Source organism: Ambystoma mexicanum, chromosome 6q (assembly GCF_040938575.1).
Source record: "Ambystoma mexicanum isolate Mex_15411 chromosome 6q, UKY_AmexF1_1, whole genome shotgun sequence".
Taxonomy (NCBI): domain Eukaryota; kingdom Metazoa; phylum Chordata; class Amphibia; order Caudata; family Ambystomatidae; genus Ambystoma; species Ambystoma mexicanum.
In genome coordinates, this window is record NC_090937.1 from 405,114,772 (window position 1) to 405,133,314 (window position 18,543).

Below are 18,543 nucleotides of genomic sequence, written 5' to 3' on the forward strand. Positions count from 1 at the left end.
CCTTGTAGAATAACCAAAGATGTGTTAATACAGTTCATTCACATGTGGCCTGTATTTGGTCCCCCTCAGCCTCATAACAATGTATTGTAATGTATTAACATTTATAAAGCGCAAGCTATGGCCAAAGGCATGTAGGCACTAAAAACAGCATGGGGTAGAACCACTCTGGAACCTTCAACTAATAGAAGGACTAAAAAAGATAGGTTTTTACAGCTTTCCGAAATGCTAAATGGTCAATAAGGCTTGATATGTGATTTGTTAATGAGTTCCACATACCAGGCATGAGGGTTGAGAAAGCATGGCCTCCCACCCGAGTTTTTAGAAAACAAGGAAGTGTCAAGAGTTTCTGAGATTCTGAGCAGAGACACCCAGAGGGGATGAGGGGAATGAGCTTTATCTCCAAATGCCCAGCAGCAAGCTGATAAAAGACCTGATGAGTAGTGCACAGGGTCTTAAACTCAATACGATTACATACCAAAAGCCGGTGTACTTGTTGAAGAAGATCAAGTGGGACATTCGACCCGCTCCAAGAGCCAAACAAGCTGCAGCATTCTGTAGAAGCTGAAGTCTAAGGACCAGAAATGCAGGTTGGCTAAGGTAAACTCAATTGCAATAATCAATGGACCCAAAATGTTAAGCTGCAGCCACCTTTGTTATCGACTCAGGAGGGAGAATTGGCAATGTCTTCCTCAAGATTTTTAGCTTAAAAAACCCAGAATTGGGGAACGCAAATCCTGGACTTTAAAGCCAAAACCTTTAACAGAGTTAACAGGACCAGCGCAAGGACCCAAAGAAACTGTCCAGAAGTCAGTGGTCCAAGTTGCTTGCAATTCAGCAGCACCTGTCACCATAATCTCAGTCTTTGCACCATTTAACTTCAAACAGTTTTTGTCCATCCACTCCCCTACTGCTATAAGCAGTTCTTCAGTTGAGACGGGGATAGGGTCACTTTCTGGAGAGTCTAACCGAAAAAGAAGCTGTGTGTCATCGACATTGGAACCCTAACCTCTACTCCTGGATTAAGTCTGCCAATGGATACAAATACAGATTAAAAAGCAGCAGGGACAAAGATGAACTCATGGGACCCTACATGACAGGACACGAATGGAGGATTGAAAAGGAAATAGTGAAACTTTCTGTGTGCGCTCTGAAAGGAAGGATGTAAATCAGGCAAGAGGGACCCCAGAAATGCATGCCCTCTGCAGGCCTTTCAACAAGATACTGTGGTCAATAGTGTCAAAGGCCGCAGGGAGGTCGAACAAAATGAAGACTCCAACCTCTCTGTGGTCTTGATGACATGCCAGATCATCCAAGACCGAAATAATGACCGACTCTGTGCCTCTCATGGGGCAGAAGCAAGATTGAAATGGGTGTAACAGGTCATTGGATTCTAAATAGCGTTGAAGTTGAGGAGTCACAATAGCCCCCATAATCTTCATGACACAGAGTAAAGGTGAGATTGGCTGATAATTAGAGGCTTTAGCCAGATCCAGCTGAGGCTTTTTTTAGTAATGAGGAGACAAGAGTGTGTTTCAAAGCAATAGAAACAAAGCCTTGAGAGAAAGAAGACTGCAATGCTGCTGTGAAAAGTGGAATAACCTCCACTGGCAAATATTTGAGCACCCATAAAGGAATTAAATCGGCCAAAGAAGGTGATTGCACTTTCTGGAGGGTCCCCTGAACCTGTTGTCATTGAGAAGCTCAAACTGACCCATCCCCAGAGTGATTCTTTCATTTCCTGGTTTCTTCCAGGGTCTGTCTTCAGACTCATCAGTTCCATTACCAACAATACATTTACAAATTTTTTGAATCTTTTCATCAAACAAAGAACTAATAAAATAAAATGTTACTTGTGAGCGCAAAGGGGCAGTAGGGAAGGTTACTAATGAGATCTCTTTTGCTACTTTAAAAAGTTCCTTTGCTGAACAGGAAGCTTATATAATCCAATGAGTAAAATGTTGAGATTTAGCAGCTCAAATGACTTCCTGATAGCGAAACACTGACTGCTTATAGTTAAACTTGGAGGCTAGATCGTATTTCAGTCTCCATTTATTCTACAACTGGCGACATAATTATTCATAATTCTCAATTCTGCATTGAACCAAGGAGCCGAGGGCTTGGCTCTGACTTTACTGGCTTTAATCGGCGCAATGCCATTATCAACCTCAGTCATAGCGTTCAGCAGAACTGTACAAGGGTCCTGCTTTTCATTGGCAGCAAAATCACTGGCTATTTTTATGAGAAGTTTAGCAACAGCAGTAGGGGATGCCTTCCTCCAATGCTGCCGTTGACAGAGAATATAAGGCATACAACTAGTAGAAGTGGCCCAAGAAATGGTATAAGGAAGAACCTAATGGTCAGACCAGAGAATTGGTAATGGAGTGGATACTGCTACCTGCTCTTCGTCCAATGAGAAGAAGAGGTCAAGTACATTACCCGTACATGCGTTGGCAGATGATTACATAAACAAAGCCCAGTGTCAGCCAATGTGCTGATAAGACTTTTTGAAGATGTATCAGTAGGGTTATTGGGCTTGACATTAAAGTCTCCCATGATAAGAAAATGAGGGTAAGTGAGGGCTATGTTACCAACCGATTGTGCAAAGCGCAACATTAACCAAAGGTAGTGATGGAGGCCTTTAAACCAGCAGTAAATACACAGAAGTATTAGCTGACCAGTGAATTAGAATCAACAACATTTCACACAGATGATTGTGGTTCAGGGGATTTGTCGAACAGATCAGGGTAGCTAAATGGATCAGAGTCAGACGCCCACCTATCCGAGGGGGGCTCTATCAAGACAAAGAATATCATACCTCGGATGGAGCAGATGGGCAAGGTCAGGCTCAGATGAAGGCGTAAACCAAGTCTCTGTTATGCATAATAAATCAGGAGGGAACTCCTCTAGGAGCGGAAATATGTCATCTATGAGCAACTGCTGATCTAGCAATAATAAAGAACCTCCTGAGGGCAAGAGGGTTTTTATTACTTTTAATTTCCTTATCACTATCATGGCCAATGATTTGCTCCTCTAAACTCACTACAGTATCTCCTCCTTTGGTTACTGTAGAGTTAGAACATGAAAACCCAGTCAGTAGATGAGTGTCCTTAGGGGCCAAACCCAGGAGAGCTGACCAATCATAGCACACATGTGTCTAATTTCGTGGTTCCTTCCTAAGAGGAGATCTGTCCCGGTTTCTTTCTATGAAGGGCATCAGAGCTTGTTAAATTTCCCAACCTGTGACGTGCTGTTAAAACACTGAAGTAAACACATCTTGACCAATACCTGCTCCTATTCTGAGCCATCAGGCAAAATAACTGCGCAGATCAAGATGAAGGTAGGTGATAGATCTTCAAAAAGCAGTGCATAAAACATGTTAGTACTTCTTGGGAGAATCAAGTAGTCCAAAACATCTTCAGAACAGAATCCTGCTCTATGATTACATACAGGTCATTCCAAGGGATGGCAAATAATTCTGCATCCTAAGTAATGTCTCTTTCTAACCAGTGTCATTATTTAACAATACTCAGGTAGCTCTCTGCTGCTATATTTTATCTGTTTAAATTTATATCGGAGGTCCCTAAGGTTAATACCCTAGATGCCCCCTGTGCTAAGAATAATTTTGTGTGGAAATTCTCTGAAACTCTCCCAGACTTTTTCTTGAATAAACGCTAAATTCATTGTCTTTGGAGATTATCATTTGTTGATAAGTCTGTCTTACACTTGCTCAACTCCTTACAAGATTTTAGTCTCTAAGCACAGGTTTTGGGTGCAACTCACAAAGTGGGTCATACTTTAGATCAAAGTTTTGCCTAGGTCCTCAGAAATAGTTGTTACAAAAAACAGCGGAAAACAGAAGTGCTCCAAAAAATGCATTGAGGTTGGAACTCAGCATTAGAGGAATGGCCTATAAGGCAAGGCTTAATCCCCTTTTATGTTGGTCCAAATTATGGAGCTCACCTTGTGTGGCCTCTCATAGGGAGAAAATGGAAGATGTATGCAGGTCTCAATGGCCAGCGTCACTCCCATGGTTTGTGCATATCCGTCGGATGAGTATATTGTTGGATGCGGCCTATATGTGGGACGAACCCGGCAGTATTAGAAAAGTAACTCTGGGCGTGATTATGCTTCAGTATAATGATCAATTAATTATTAAAAAGCATTGATAAGAGGATCTCTACAACATAATTTACTAATGAAACATAGTCTTGGACTAGAAAAATATTTAGAGAAGGTGGAACATTTCTTGGCTAACAACCTCTACATGAAAATGAGGTTGGGCACCCCACATTTGGCTGAAAATCCTCTAAATGGAAAAAATAGGCAATGAATTAAAGGGGATTTAATTCACTTCTTATTGTTCTGTCCGAGACACAGTTCACTGAGGAAATCTCTTCTTATTCCATTACCCTGCAGTTGCAACATCAGATAATCTCGGTATGATGCAGCGGTACCACATGCTCAGTAACTGCAACATCCTCAGACATTATTAGATTAGCATTCAAATCCACAGACCTGTTTAAGGGCCTCCTTTGCAATGCGTACAGAACTTTACCATCACCAAAAACTAATTTAAAGATACGTCCTATCTCGATAAGTCAAACGAGGGCTGAACATATCTCAGTATTAGTAATCGATAGTGGTAATGTTCTGTACTCCGTGCAAAGGACGACCATCAACAGGTCTGTGTATTTTAATGCAAATGTAATAATGTCAGAGGACTCATCTATCTTATCTGCCATCATTTCCACCTTGATAATATCCTCACAAATGTTGGAAAGATGTTTCTTCGTATATCTCAACCACTGGACTATTTTGCTACACAATGAGCCCTCTGATTCCCATGTCACTGGCTTTAGCCTTGGCACACCCATCACGCAGAGCTCCTAAACTGGGGCATGTCAGTCTTCCTTCTAGATTTTTGACCTTGACATATAATTTAATCACTTCTTGATCTCGGTTTGGTTCGCCCCTGTGTGTCTTTATCCATATGGGTGCTTTTCAGAGGCCATTTTTTCGTGGCAGTTGATCACTGTCAGTTCTCATTGGAGAGCCCCTGATTATCACTTTTACTAATTCCCATAGTATTTCCATTGCCATTTTCGTTTCCAGGATTTCTTCCAGATTCGTCCTCCCTCTTCCTGGATTTGCTACTTGCGCGATGGCTAGCTGCTTGCTTGGTCTGTTCCATTGCCTTAACCCCATTTTGTATGTCATCCAGCTAAACTCTTGGGCCAGCTAGCACCTTCTGGACTTGCACAAGCACAATAGCTGGCTTCTTGCATTCCCCACAAGCAGTAGTACCCTTCTCCAGTTGTATTTGTCTTGAGAAGTTTCCCTTGTACCGCTATTTAATACAGCATGTGCATTATTCTTCCATCTCCATGTGCAAAGGCAGTCTTCACCTTTCTCACATTTTCCTTATGTGTAGCATCATTTCCCTTGACTGGCTGCCCTTGGCCAGAATCTGATTCTTTCTCTTTCTCTTTCTTCATAATCATTAGCCTATCATATAAATATATATATATATATATATATATATATATATATATATATATATATATATATATATATATATATATATATATATATATATATATATATTTGAAATGCCAATGCACTCTGTGTATATCATGGGGACAGTGCCATTCCGCGTGTACTCCTGCCCTTCTATTCAAAGGAAAATACGGTGTGAGTTTTGCTTGGTTGGTACTTTTAGATTGTTCAGAACATAATCAGGTGCTACCTCAGATACATGCATAGTGTATCCCCCTCGTTGGGGGACACGTGGCACATCTTCAACCTTGTCTCCAAACGTGGCAAAGACTCTTCCTTCTGGAGTCATTATCCGTTGGGAACTGAGGGCCCCTATTGTCATCCTCTCCCAAATTGATCAGAAGAGACTCTATTTCTTCAATCAACAGATACTAATCTGTTAGGTCCCTGCTAGTCCGGACGAACTTCAGCACGTTGACTGCCTATATATGGCATGCATGGGGGCACTCGGTCAGCAGCCTTTTGCTTAACCTTTCCCCAAAACACGCTTGGAGCACAGCCCGCAAGTGCTCCAAGGTGCTTGCATGCTTCTTCAAATGAAACTTAAGGCTGCACAAATGTCCCTCTGTGTCTCCTATGTCCCTCCAAGGTGCTCCTCCTTCGCACAGTCTGTTACTTAATTACAATCAGTGCAATTAATATAATTGAACAGGAAGAGAGGCACACATCAATGTTGCTTGAGTCACAGAGACCTTAACATTATAGATGGCAAACTGAACACAGGGCGAGGAGCCAGAGAAGCAAAGTAACAAATACCAGACAAGATACAAGACAAGGTACCCGGCAACATGCAAGGGGTAGAAAGAAGAAATGTATAGGAAGGGATAGAGGACAGTAAAAGTGGTGGAAGCAATGAAAGCGACCATAGGCAAACCCAAATTACATTAGGAAGGATGGTCAAACTAGATAGTGTTACAGGTTTCTTATGGGTATAACAAGGGACTATGCAGGGCCAGATTGCTTCAAATTGTTGAATTGTAATTAGGAAAATACAAGCAGGCGCATGGGTACAATATATATTTAACAGTACTTAGCAGTAAAAGGTGGGGTATTTTAGCAGTACAATGTAATAAGCAGGTTCAAATGCAGAGACCAGACGCCAGACACCTAGATAATATTGGCTCAATGCTCAACACCACTCGTCGCCCACCTCTGTGCGATAGGAGTGCTCGGATTTGGGATCAAAAACCAAGAAGATCCAAGCACTACCCCACCCACCTACTGACCTTGGTGGTAAAAGAGGAATTCCTGCAAAGCCTCTGCAGCTTTCCGGTCACCCAAGGCTCCAACATAGTGATGGACCACAGTACATGCAATCAGTATACAGAGAGCATACAGACAGCAGAGGGCAGATGAAGGGCGACACAGTGTGCGGCCCCAAACGCTCCCCCATTCAAAGAAAGAACCTGTGTACGTTACAGACGTCAAGCTGCACCTCTCATAATCAGGGCTGAACTGAGGCCACTTTCATCGTCCGGATGATGTCCATTTTTGCATCATCTTCTTGTATTAACAAGAAAGTTGACGCAAAGTGTTTTGGCCTGTTCAGAGCTAAGCTCCTTTAGTAATATGACCTTCATCAGGACAGATTGATAGTTTGCCATTTAATGTATGCCAATGCAATGCAAAGTACTTAGACATCTATCATCATTCATTTGTTTCAAATCTCAAATTGCAAGCAGAGAGATTATAAACTGCATCTTTTGCATACTTTATGTTGCGGGAAACATTAACAAATGCATTCCGAGTGGACAAACAGAATTCATTTTGATGCCCAACAGTGCACTATTTAGTCAGCATTTTTATTCAGACCTGGCATCTACTATGGTCACTATTTCTCCTAATAAACAGTCCTTTCCCGCATTGGTAGACTCCTTGTGTAGTTTTTTTTTAATCTTTTGAGTTGACATTAAGCATATCAAACCAACTTTTGATTCAACGGATTCAAGCATGAGTTGCCAAAATTGTGTTTATTTTCAGGGTTGTGTTATACTTGGTGTATTGCAAATATCTACCATACTTGTGTCATGAACAGTGGGGTTATATCACCTAAGAGAAAAGTGATACAGAATCACCCTTCTTCACTATGGCTTAAAAGCCAAGGCTTATTCATATCACCAGGGTCAGCAGGCAACAAATAGTCACCTGACCTGCAAACGGTCTTGAGTGGCAAGATCATAGAGAGCAATCTCTGCCTCCCTGGCGGTTTTTTCTTGTTTGATCTCAGCTCATGCAGCTAGGAAAACGGCGAATAGAGCAGTCAATCACAGACATGCAGGCATCAGCTGCAAACAGGTTTACAGGACAACTCTAGAGCATGTGCTGGAATCACTTCCAGTATGTACAGCATGTCCTTGCTGGGTTCATGCTTTATACGCCCACATGTACAGACATTTTTGACAACAACCCTTGCCCATCCAATCTCCACGGCACCATACTTAAGCACAACCCAATTTAGGCTATGAGAATGGTTCTGTCTGCCCATACCATTGCGTGCCAGGGGCAAACATAATTAAGGGAAGCATATAATTCAAAAATAGGCAGTACACAGGTTCAATGGCATAAACTGAAGAAATATCTCATCCAACTACTGATTTCCTTTAAACCCGGGAATCAGGACCAGTGTCTTTCACATCATTTAACTTATCTTCAATCATGTTGTGTTGAGAAGCTCACCTGATTGCTCCATTTCTGACAAGGAGTGCCAGACACTGTAACATTGGCCAATCCTTGGTAAAATCGACCATTATCTTTATAGCAGGTTTCTGGAAAAAAACATGGACAAATGTTAGTAGAAATCAATGAGGTACTTAGACATGCCATTGTGTTTGTCAGCACAGGCCGGATTCATGTAGATGTGCATTACTGCAAATCAGGAGATGTCCATGAGCATCACAGACTTGCATGCACTGCCCGATACTGGATGCAGAAAGGCTAACGATGGAGAAAGCCTAATATGGCTGGTGCATCACTCCTCTAGATGTAGATGTGAGCATTCATAAGAGTATGGTAAAGTAAACACATGCATGATTGTATGCCTCAAATATTGCCCCCTTTTCAGTTACTCAGTCTTGATGTTTCTTTCACCTCTCTAGCCCAACACTTTCAGAGCCATTCAGTCAGTAGAACAAGAGGTTAAACATTAGCAACAGTTTCTTTCGCCACAGGACATTCTTGCCCAAGTAACACTTGGAAAAATGGTACTGAACATGGATGCCTCATTGTGCTCTGCGTGATGTGTTGGGTGCCATGGCAACCTATTTGTCTACAGCTCTTTTGAATGGACATGTTTGTTCCACTTGTTTTACTCAGCACAATAATGAGTGAATGTTACGTGGCTTTCTCGTGCTTAACATCTCTGAAAGGATATCATCGGCTCTATCAAACTGATACGCTCCAAACAGGGCAGCATTGTACGTAGGATATTGTTGAACATCTTTGGGAGAGGGCTGTGGTCTTTCCATCAAGCCACCTCTAAATGAACTCTGCCTGTCTAAAGGGTCGCCAAACTTTAGCTCCCTTCCTGCTTTTCACTAAAGCTCCCACCAGCCATAGTCAGTATAGTCACTGGTGAGGGATCATGGGAGTTCTAGTGAAAACCTTCAAGTGAGTGATAATTTGGTAGATTATCATACTAGTCTGAGGTTTACAGTTTACAGTTACAATGAGAATTTGTGTAGCCTAAGCTTTGCATGTGTCTTGATTGTGAGATAACATTTCTCACCAGAGGGCAACGGAACAGTTGTTTTATTTACCACAGTTCAGATATTGTTGATGTCCGTATACTCCTCACATATTCATTGCCATACCTATGATCTAATGATCAACAATCAAAATATGTATTAGAAAATGCAAATCCTCTCAATTTGATGCCTATATCCCAGACAATTTAAGACTTTTGAATATTGTATACAAAATGGGGACACATGTGCCCTAGAGTTATGTGCCAAAAAGAGATCACATATAATCTGTGTGGTTCTTGTTGAAAGTACGTAAAATCGGGTAGAACATGTATAAGCTGTCATCTGCCACAAAAGCTGAGTAATGTCAAAGTCAATCATGTGTCCTTCTAGCAAGAAACATTGGCCACAAGCATAACACTTTAACGTGTTTGATCCTGGCTTACATATCTGTAGGCTCTGTCTTCCCCAACTCGATCTAATCCCAGGCTTCCAGGCTGCAAAGAGCTCGCTACAAAGTCATCTCAAGCCATACTTTGGAAACCTTCCTACTTCCAGAGCACTTCCAATTCAAGTCCTCCTCACTGCTTCAAATCCCCTGCTGTCCTTTCATGCCTAGTCCCGCTTCTATTAAACAACTCCTAGTATTAAACCTTACAAGCCATGTTAAACCTTCAAATCATATGGAGCACTCTCGCTGTTGCTGTCGCTCGCCCTCCCTCTCATCAGGTCTTATTTACTGTAAGCCTCATCTGTTTGTTCAGACTTATTTTATAAACGCTATAGCTGCCAACTTCTTTTCCTTCTTTAAAAAAAAAATACCCATGAAATGCAGACGGTGAGTGAGGGAAACTAAAGAACACCCTTACCCTCTCAATGACTCAGTGGGTTTTGAGGTCTGCATATTCAATACTTCTTCCAAGGTTAGGGTATGGTGAAGACACAGAATAGAATGGGTTGCCTTAGATTTACGATGTGCAGAGAAGGATGCACTCTATTTTTGCAAGATTGTGTGCACTAGTTAAGGGTCAGTAAAAGGCTTTAGAAACAATAAATGGTAATTTGTAGATAATTCATCCTCAAAGTAGCTATTTTCAATTGTAATTATTGATGATATATATATATTTCAGACCCAGTCATTGTTTACGTCCTTTGTGAATTATGAGATTATTGACTAGTCTGAAAATCTTTAGACAAATGGCTAAAACATACTTACTGGTGACACTTTCCTTTTTAAAATCTGAAAAGAAAATGGCAAACTGTTAGCAAAAATATGATTCCATGTGGAAACTAGCTTAAAACAGATTAATGCTACAACCCACATTGATCCATGATCCCAAACCAACTGCATTTCCACACAATATGATGCCTTGGCTTTATTCCTGTATTCTGCTTGTTAGATTTGAGATAAGCTAGCACAGTATGAGGGAAGCCATTTAGTCGTGGATTTGAACACTTTAATCAAAATCCTGCACTAATATGTTTACTATATTATCTCTGCAACTAAGTCAATTTCTGGGTTATTATCTATAGTGTATAATGTTTCTTTTATTATGCAACCATTTTAAACATTATGACACAAATTATTGATTCAATGTAACTTCCAAATGTTCTAAATCACCATGAAATTGTATTTAGCAGTTTAGATATAATGCATGAAATTCAACACATTGCAATCAAAATACAATATCTAATATGCAAAGTTGCAAAGTTACAATGTATGTTGAGAAAGTCTTGAATGTGGTGACGCTTTGGGAACTGAGTAGCTAATTGCCACAGTAGGAATTCTGGAATTGTAAAAAACGAATTGAAGAAATAGTTGAATCACATTAATAAGTCTTCTTTTGTGGCTGAAGTTTAAAACAAGTGAAAAATACGTCTCAGTCCCAGCAATTTCACTTTTGCTATTACTGCAAGGGGGAGGGGGGGGGGGTAATTTTCGCATGGATGTAATCACAAATCAAACTGAAACTGGTACCCAGAATGCAGTGGACTAGCAAGATCTCGTGGGATTCACCCGCAGCCCAAAATTGCAATTGAACTCACATGCAAATCTTCGGGCAGGTCTCTGAGAGATTTAGCTGTCCAATCAAAGCTCTAGAAATATTAGGGAAGTTTGAATTCTTGTCTAGAAGGAGGAAAGGGTCTGCTCTATTCTAGCAGAGAAGAGGAAAGTGTGTGCTTTAGCCAAGGAGAGCATTTCTGTGTGTCTTTTTCAAGTTTCATTCCCTGTTTATGACATTTTGTTACTTGTTTTATGAAGTTTATTTAAGCAATAAGCCCCAAGCTGAGGGTCATTACAGTTTCAGGTAATACCCCGGGGCTCAGAGTTACAAAGAAATATGGCCACCATGCAACAGGATATGTAGTTCCTTCTCTCTTTCCAAGGCAGCCTTCTAAAAAGTAAATAAACAAGATGGCCATCATGGAATGGAGAGAAGAGACTACACGCAGTCCCTTCTCCCTTTCCATGGTGGCCATTAAAAAGAGAGAAAAAAGAAAGCAAATAAGATGGCCGCCGTGGCGGCTGGAAAATCGAGGGATGCAGCGGAGACCGGTGCGATCGGTGCCTTGTCGGGAAGGTAAGGACACAGCAGGGGCCAATCCGATCGCTTGTTGCAATCTGACTCTAGCTGGGTACCAATAAAGCATAACTCCCCAGTGAGAAACCCTTTTTGAAATGCCTTTTGGTTGTTTTTCTTAATTCTTTACCTTAGCTTTCCCCCTTTCACCTCAAAAAGAACAAAATAACCTTTGTGAAACATTTGTGAAATCCGCCAATTTTTTTTTTTACTTTTCCCTTAGCATTCTTCATTCCACAATAAAAAGAAACACATATGGATAAAAGAAACTCTTTGTTATAAATCCTTTTTAAATTCTCCCTTTTTGGTGTTATTTTTCCTTCAACCAAAAAGGAAAATAAAATAAAAAGAAGTAACTATGTGAAACCCTTTCCAGAAACCCTTGTGGAGACCTTTGTGTGACACTGCCTTTCTGATATTGTTTAAGCTCAATCCTTTCAACCTTCCACCTTTCACAAAAACAATATAAGAAAAAACGAAACCCATTGTTCAAACCTTTGTGGAAACCCTTGTGAAAAACGTTGCCATAGTGCTCACACGCCATTTATCATGAGTAAAGGAAATCACCAATTGGATATTTTTTGGATCATCACATCGCCTGATGAGGAGGAGGAAGCGGCTATTGTGATACATTTAGTTGTATTTGCAAAGCTGGATGAGAGTGAGTCTCATAAAGCGGGTAGACACATACAGTAAATGTTGAATTCTTGGAGGATGAAGATGACGATAATGAAGATGGGAAGCTACCAAATGATGGACAGGAACTGTGTGAGAAGGAGATTGAAAGTGTGGTGGTAGGGAGCATTAACATGAAGTCAGTGGGTTGGTCTCCCTAGAGATGTGGGATTAGTCAGTGAGAGAATTGTGATTATTCATGGAGCATATGATGGTTGTTGTAGCAATTGAGGAGGAGATATTGCAGTGGGATAGGGAAAGTAAAGGGCAACCAGACAATATGTTGGCAGTGGGATAGGAAGAGATGGAGAGGCAGCTCGGAGGGGGAAAATAAAGAAGTGGATGTAGGGAAGCAGATCATGAAGAAGTAGATATAGGGAAGCTGGTGGAACACAATGATGACTATGTGGTGCACGATTTGTAACATGACAAGGGGTTGGAGCACAAGGAGGTGAATGTGTGCCAGCAGACAGAACATGATCTGGAGGTGGATCTTGAGGCGACAGCAGCAATTAAGCAGGATGAACACAAGGAGGCAGATGAGGGGCAGGAGTAGGGGGAATATAAGGTGGATGCAGGGCAGATTGAGGATGGTTAGGTGGAAGATATGGGGCACAAAGAAGGGTTTTAGGAGAAGGAATGCCAGCCACACGAAAGGAAGGAGGAGGAGAACACTGACTTAGCTGATGGTGGTGGCTCCTGTTTTAAGACGGGGGCAAGTCAGGCCACAGAACAGGATGAATACCAGAGCTATATCCTACAATGACAATCATCTGGGTGTGGCAACACTTCCTATTGCCTCAGGGGAAGACACAGACAGGGAAGGGTACAGTTGTGGTCAGCCTCTGCATGAAGACTGCGTGGCAGGGCAAGAAATATGAGGATTATGCTAAGGGCATGATGGCAATGTGTAGCCACATTCAGTGGTGGCCAGGAGGACATTATACCTCCCATGTGGCTTCTATTGTCCCCTCCTCTATGGCTCAGTACTTTATATGGAAGTAGATTCTGCCAGCATGTATTTGGAGATGAAGATAATTGCACACCTTGTCAAAGCAGAGTGATATGATTAAGAAAACTCATAGTCACTGCCCCTGGCCTGCTGGAAAGGATTTCTTTTCCTTCATAGAGAAGATAATGTGATCAAAGGTTCATGCATGCAAGAACACTTTTCCAGGTATGCAGGGAGGTGGTGGCCAGGGGGAAGCTTGATGACATGATGCTGTGGAGGCTCACTTGCATGCTCATCACCCAATATCCTCCACTAAATTTAGTTTGTCCTCATCAGTCCCGCCGCTAACAACAACTTGTTTGCAAGGAGGAAGACCAACTGCAGCTCTTTAAGGGAATGAGAAGGAAGTGGCTACCATGAATTAAGGATGCCTTTGGAATTATTTTCAGTTGCATCTATTAATTACATTGCATGGAGACTGTGAGAAATAGTGGTAACAGGTAGACTCTACAAAATAGTAGGTAGGGGACCCTGGGGAATAGTAGCAAGGTAATCCTGAGAATAGGTAGTGGACAACCATTGGACATGCTTTCAGGGAGACCCCACCATTCTTTGCATCTTCAGATATTACATAATAAGGAGTCAATGAGAAATATATTTCTTCCTCGCTCCTTCTTGTAACACAAAGTACTTCAACAATTATTAATATGTTGCCAGTATTGTGGAGAATCTGAAAATGTTTTTTGCTGGTTGCTCAAATGTAGCAGGGAGAAACTGAAAATTCTCATGTTAAAGGCTCTTGTGTAGTGGGCAATTTCAAATACTAGTGCTCCATACCCTGTGGCAATGTGGCTCTCACCTACACTACTGTGGCTCTAAAATAAGTGGCTCAGGACTTAGTTCTAACAGTTGTAGCAGAAATGCTAACAGCATCTCATCATGACATTACAGTGTATAGCGGTACCTATGTCACAACTAAAAGTGCCAATAAACAGCAATGTTACAGTTCTCCGTGTATAACTTCAACTGGACAACAAGCCTCCATGATCATGGCTGGTGTGTTGGCTATTGTTAAGATGGATCTTCAGAACCAGCACTGTGCGAGAGTTCTTAGAGGCCAGCTGAGTCTGTGAACACGATATTTGACACTTAGTCTATCCAAACTCAATCCAGTTAACATAGGCTGAGCAGTAAGGCATCCTTCTGGAGCTATGGAGATAGTGTGTAAATATAGTTAAACAAACATGGAGACAGTCAAGTAATAGTATTCCAAACAGATGTATGAAGGAGAATAAAAAGCCCATTGAATGTCAGTCATCTCTGCGATTACCTTGACATCATCCAGTCATAGATGTCAACTGCCTGCCTCAAACGTAACCCCTCCAAGAGTTCATGCTCATCAGTCCCCCCGCTAACAACAACTTATCCAATAACAACTCAACGATATGCACCTAGAAGAACTTGATCTGCCAATCTCTGGTTCAGACAAATCCTTAGGATTCATCATCAACAGCAGCCTGTCCTACCAGAAATACATAGCCAAGAAGGCCCACATGGCCTGGATCCAAATCGTCACCCTTCACAAAATCATATTCTTCATCCCGTTGCAGGAGTTTCTGACCATAGTGCAGGAGCGTTTGGTCTCACAACTTGATGGGGGAAAATGTCCTCCTGATGTGGCTCACAGCTGCTAACTTAGCTCCACTAAGAGCACTCCACCACTCTGCAGTATGTATTATTATGGGTGCACAGAAACTTTACTTAATCACCCCAGTCCTACGCATATTATTGTGGCTTCCTCTCAAGCCCAGGACACTGATATAGACACTGATATAGACTTTATGTACAATCTACAAAGCAGTCATGGGAAGCACACCAATGTCCATTATGGCTATGCTTCACATATCTGGCAGCAGATACACCTTAAACAACAAATTGACCAACCGGTTTAAATCACAACTCCTCCACAAAGAGAGAATCTTCAAACAATCCTTTTCTTGTCTTGTACCCACTAAGGTGAGTCAGAAGAAAGACACACACTCTCTGATGTTGTTGTCAGGATGGTTAATTCAAATTATGAATTAAAATTGTTTCCTCCTTATGTGAGTTTGATTTACTTCAGCTGTGTCTTCCCCACCTGGTATCTTTGACACCAGGCATACCTGTTTCTTGGCTAGAGTTTGCATTCTCAACCCTCTGGGTTCCCTTTAGAATCTCTTCTCTTTTCTCAGGCTATGAATTGAACTTTCCAAGATCACACTTTGAATTTCTTCAGAGTCTTTTCCCTTTTCCCAGAGTGTGGTTTCCATGCTATCACACTTTGTGTTTACTCCAGAGTCTGTTTTCATTATTTCCTTTCTCACAATATTGGCTTTCTCAATAATCTCCCCTCTTGGCTTTTCACTATTTCTCTTGACTTGTTGGGTAAATGGTATTTCCGTGTTTATACTGGGATGAGTTGGATCCACAGTATACCAATCCCCTCCTTGAGGCCACCCATGACTCCCGTACTCCCTGTTACCTTCCTCTCCAGTGTAGAGCGGCTTTTGGAGTTGGGTACCTTACAACGTTTCTTGTCAGTTATTGACTGCTGGGGTTTTCCCTTCTTGATTATAGGATTTCTTGAGGTTTCCAGTTCCCTTTGGCTGCTCATCTCGCCTCAGTGTTCTGATACCCCAATGTGGTACTCCTTTCACAATATTCCTTGGACCCCTGGCCACCACAGACACTTCCCAGTGGTCCCACCACCATTGGCGTTCAGACTCCTGTCCAACTCAACTCAAAACTCTCTTCACGACTACAGCATAGCATTGGCATTCTGCTAGAGTGAATTTGAAACTCACAAGTTCTCGGATACCTGCTTCCTGCAGGTGTTGCATCTCTGGAGGCCTTCCTGTGATGACGTCTGCTCTCCTCTTTCTCTCTTTCCAGTACTTGGGATTACGTTTTAAGGCGTACTTGTCTCAATGAATTGGTAAATTCTATTTAAAGGGACATCATCCTGTTCATCAAAATAATGTTATCCCTCTAGAGTTTCTTATTCCCAGTTTGAATATAAAGAGATTTCCTGAGTTAGAGAACATCTCATGTAGGTCATAGTTAGCGTTTGTCACTGTAGGGTAGTTCCTCACGGGAACAGGAGTGCTTGTCCCCAAAGGGGGAGTCTCTCTCTGTGAGGTCCCACTTGCATCTACCTCTACAAAGAGTATAGCAGAGTAGGCTCACTTAACTAACCTCAAAGGAAGGGGTTCCCTCGATTCATCACACCACCCTCTGCAATTTGATTCCACTATCAGCTTGGAGTGACCCACTATTCTCCAAATGTGCACATCTCACAAAATGTGCACCTTGCCAAGGTCTAATCACAATTAGCACACAGACCGATGCACAGACCACAATGCTGGCTACCCACCCCCTGTACAGCACTCAGTTTCTCTCAAGTTAGGTTTGCGCTTTCAACAATAAAATACAAAAATTAAAAAAAATACTGAATTATTATGCCTTAACACACCAAGCAGGTGAAACTCAAGTAATGTACTGAGATATATCTATGGAATATATGTACTTTTGTAGTGAATATTTTTATGGAAGAATGATACTAATGTAATGCTCCCCCAATGTAACAATCCTTTCACACAATGTAGGGCTAGAAACCCACTGTTTTTGTCTGAATAGTTTGTTTTATTTACAATAAAGTCAAAGAATTATAGTTGTTTCTCTAACCTACAATGGGATTAAAATGAATGACTATTCTAGACAAAAGGCACAAATACTTCACAATGACATACAAATGAACATTGTCTTTCATAATAGTTAAACAGTTAAATCAAACAATCCACAAAAGAGAATGATGTTTATCTGAAACCTACCTCCGCCTGAAATGAAAAGGTGATGCAGTTTTCAGGACAAAGTTTGAAACAAAACAATTCACTTTGTTTTCTATGAAACATTGGCAAGTATTAGCATCATAGAATAATACCTGTTCTAACATGTTGTTTTCCAATTGTTAGGCAAATTCAAATCTAAAATGTTGGACACTATCTGTGACTAACTATTGGTTCTTACCTTGGACATAGATACAACTGGCTATTGTTGTGGCATTCTATTGCTTTGTAAATAATTTCAAATGTCTTGGTACAGGAAGTCTGTTTCTTTTGGGAATGCTCTGACAGTAGTGTCTAACTTTTACACTTTTCTCAGGGAATCAGGTTCATCTTCAAAACACCACAGTTTCTTCTGTTCATTAAGGAATGGATTTCAATTACTTTATTGATTATAGCAGACACTGTTCAAACAACTTGTCATTCCATAATTCAATATGAACTGCTTATTGCCTCCAGAGAGCTCAAATACCATGAGAAGCTATGGTGAAATGACTTACCCCAAAATACTTTTAATTTGTTATCTGGCACTTAGTTAATTCTTGGAACATTTGTCTAATTAATTTGGAGTTGTGTTACTCGACTTCGGATATGTTTTTCAAAGGCCCACGACAGGTAGGAACATCAACCAGTTTCAGACAGCATCACTAGGTTCGCTCTTCCTTTCAGTCTGTCCACCTGCTCCTAAAACCCTCTCAGGGTATCTGGTTCTGTTTTTGGATAGACCTGTGCATTCCATCCCATTTGAAAAGGCCTTCTTAAGGAGATTTACTATTGGAATACCAATCTGCTTTTCTCCTGTCTGCTTTCTTGCTTTTTTGCTTTCTCAAAACTCTCTCTTCATCCTATGTGTTTGAGATTAAATACCAAGCAAGCTCCATCAACGCAGTATTTTGGATTGGAGAGAGCCTTTGGTATGTTTCCTTCACTTAGCACACCCTTCAGGGCCCTCATACTGGCTGTTATTGTCTCATGTGTTTTGACTGGTCGTTCAGGGATGTGTCAACTATGAGTTGCAATCCCCTCAGAAATAAGGAATTAACATTGGACTGAAAAAATGAATTGTTCTTATAATTCCCTGGACATGCACTATTGATGTAAATAACATATTCAGATTCATACGAATATTTGGAACTCAGAGATGCCATTTGCATTCCTGTCCTCTCATGAATAACAAATTTCTTAAATTATCCGCATTTATTACAAAATTGTACATT

The 18,543-nt window shown here is 41.2% G+C and overlaps 1 protein-coding gene across 1 annotated transcript in view; it reads right to left on the bottom strand.

The window, feature by feature from the left end:
• The window catches only part of MUSK (muscle associated receptor tyrosine kinase), a 951,534-nt gene that overhangs the window by 175,850 nt on the left and 757,141 nt on the right, over positions 1-18,543 (bottom strand). The window contains exons 11-12 of the mRNA XM_069630906.1: positions 10,453-10,476; positions 8,233-8,321 (exon numbers count right to left, since the gene is read on the bottom strand). Of these exons, the coding sequence (XP_069487007.1) occupies positions 8,233-8,321; positions 10,453-10,476 (113 nt within the window). The remainder of the gene's footprint in view (positions 1-8,232; positions 8,322-10,452; positions 10,477-18,543) is intronic.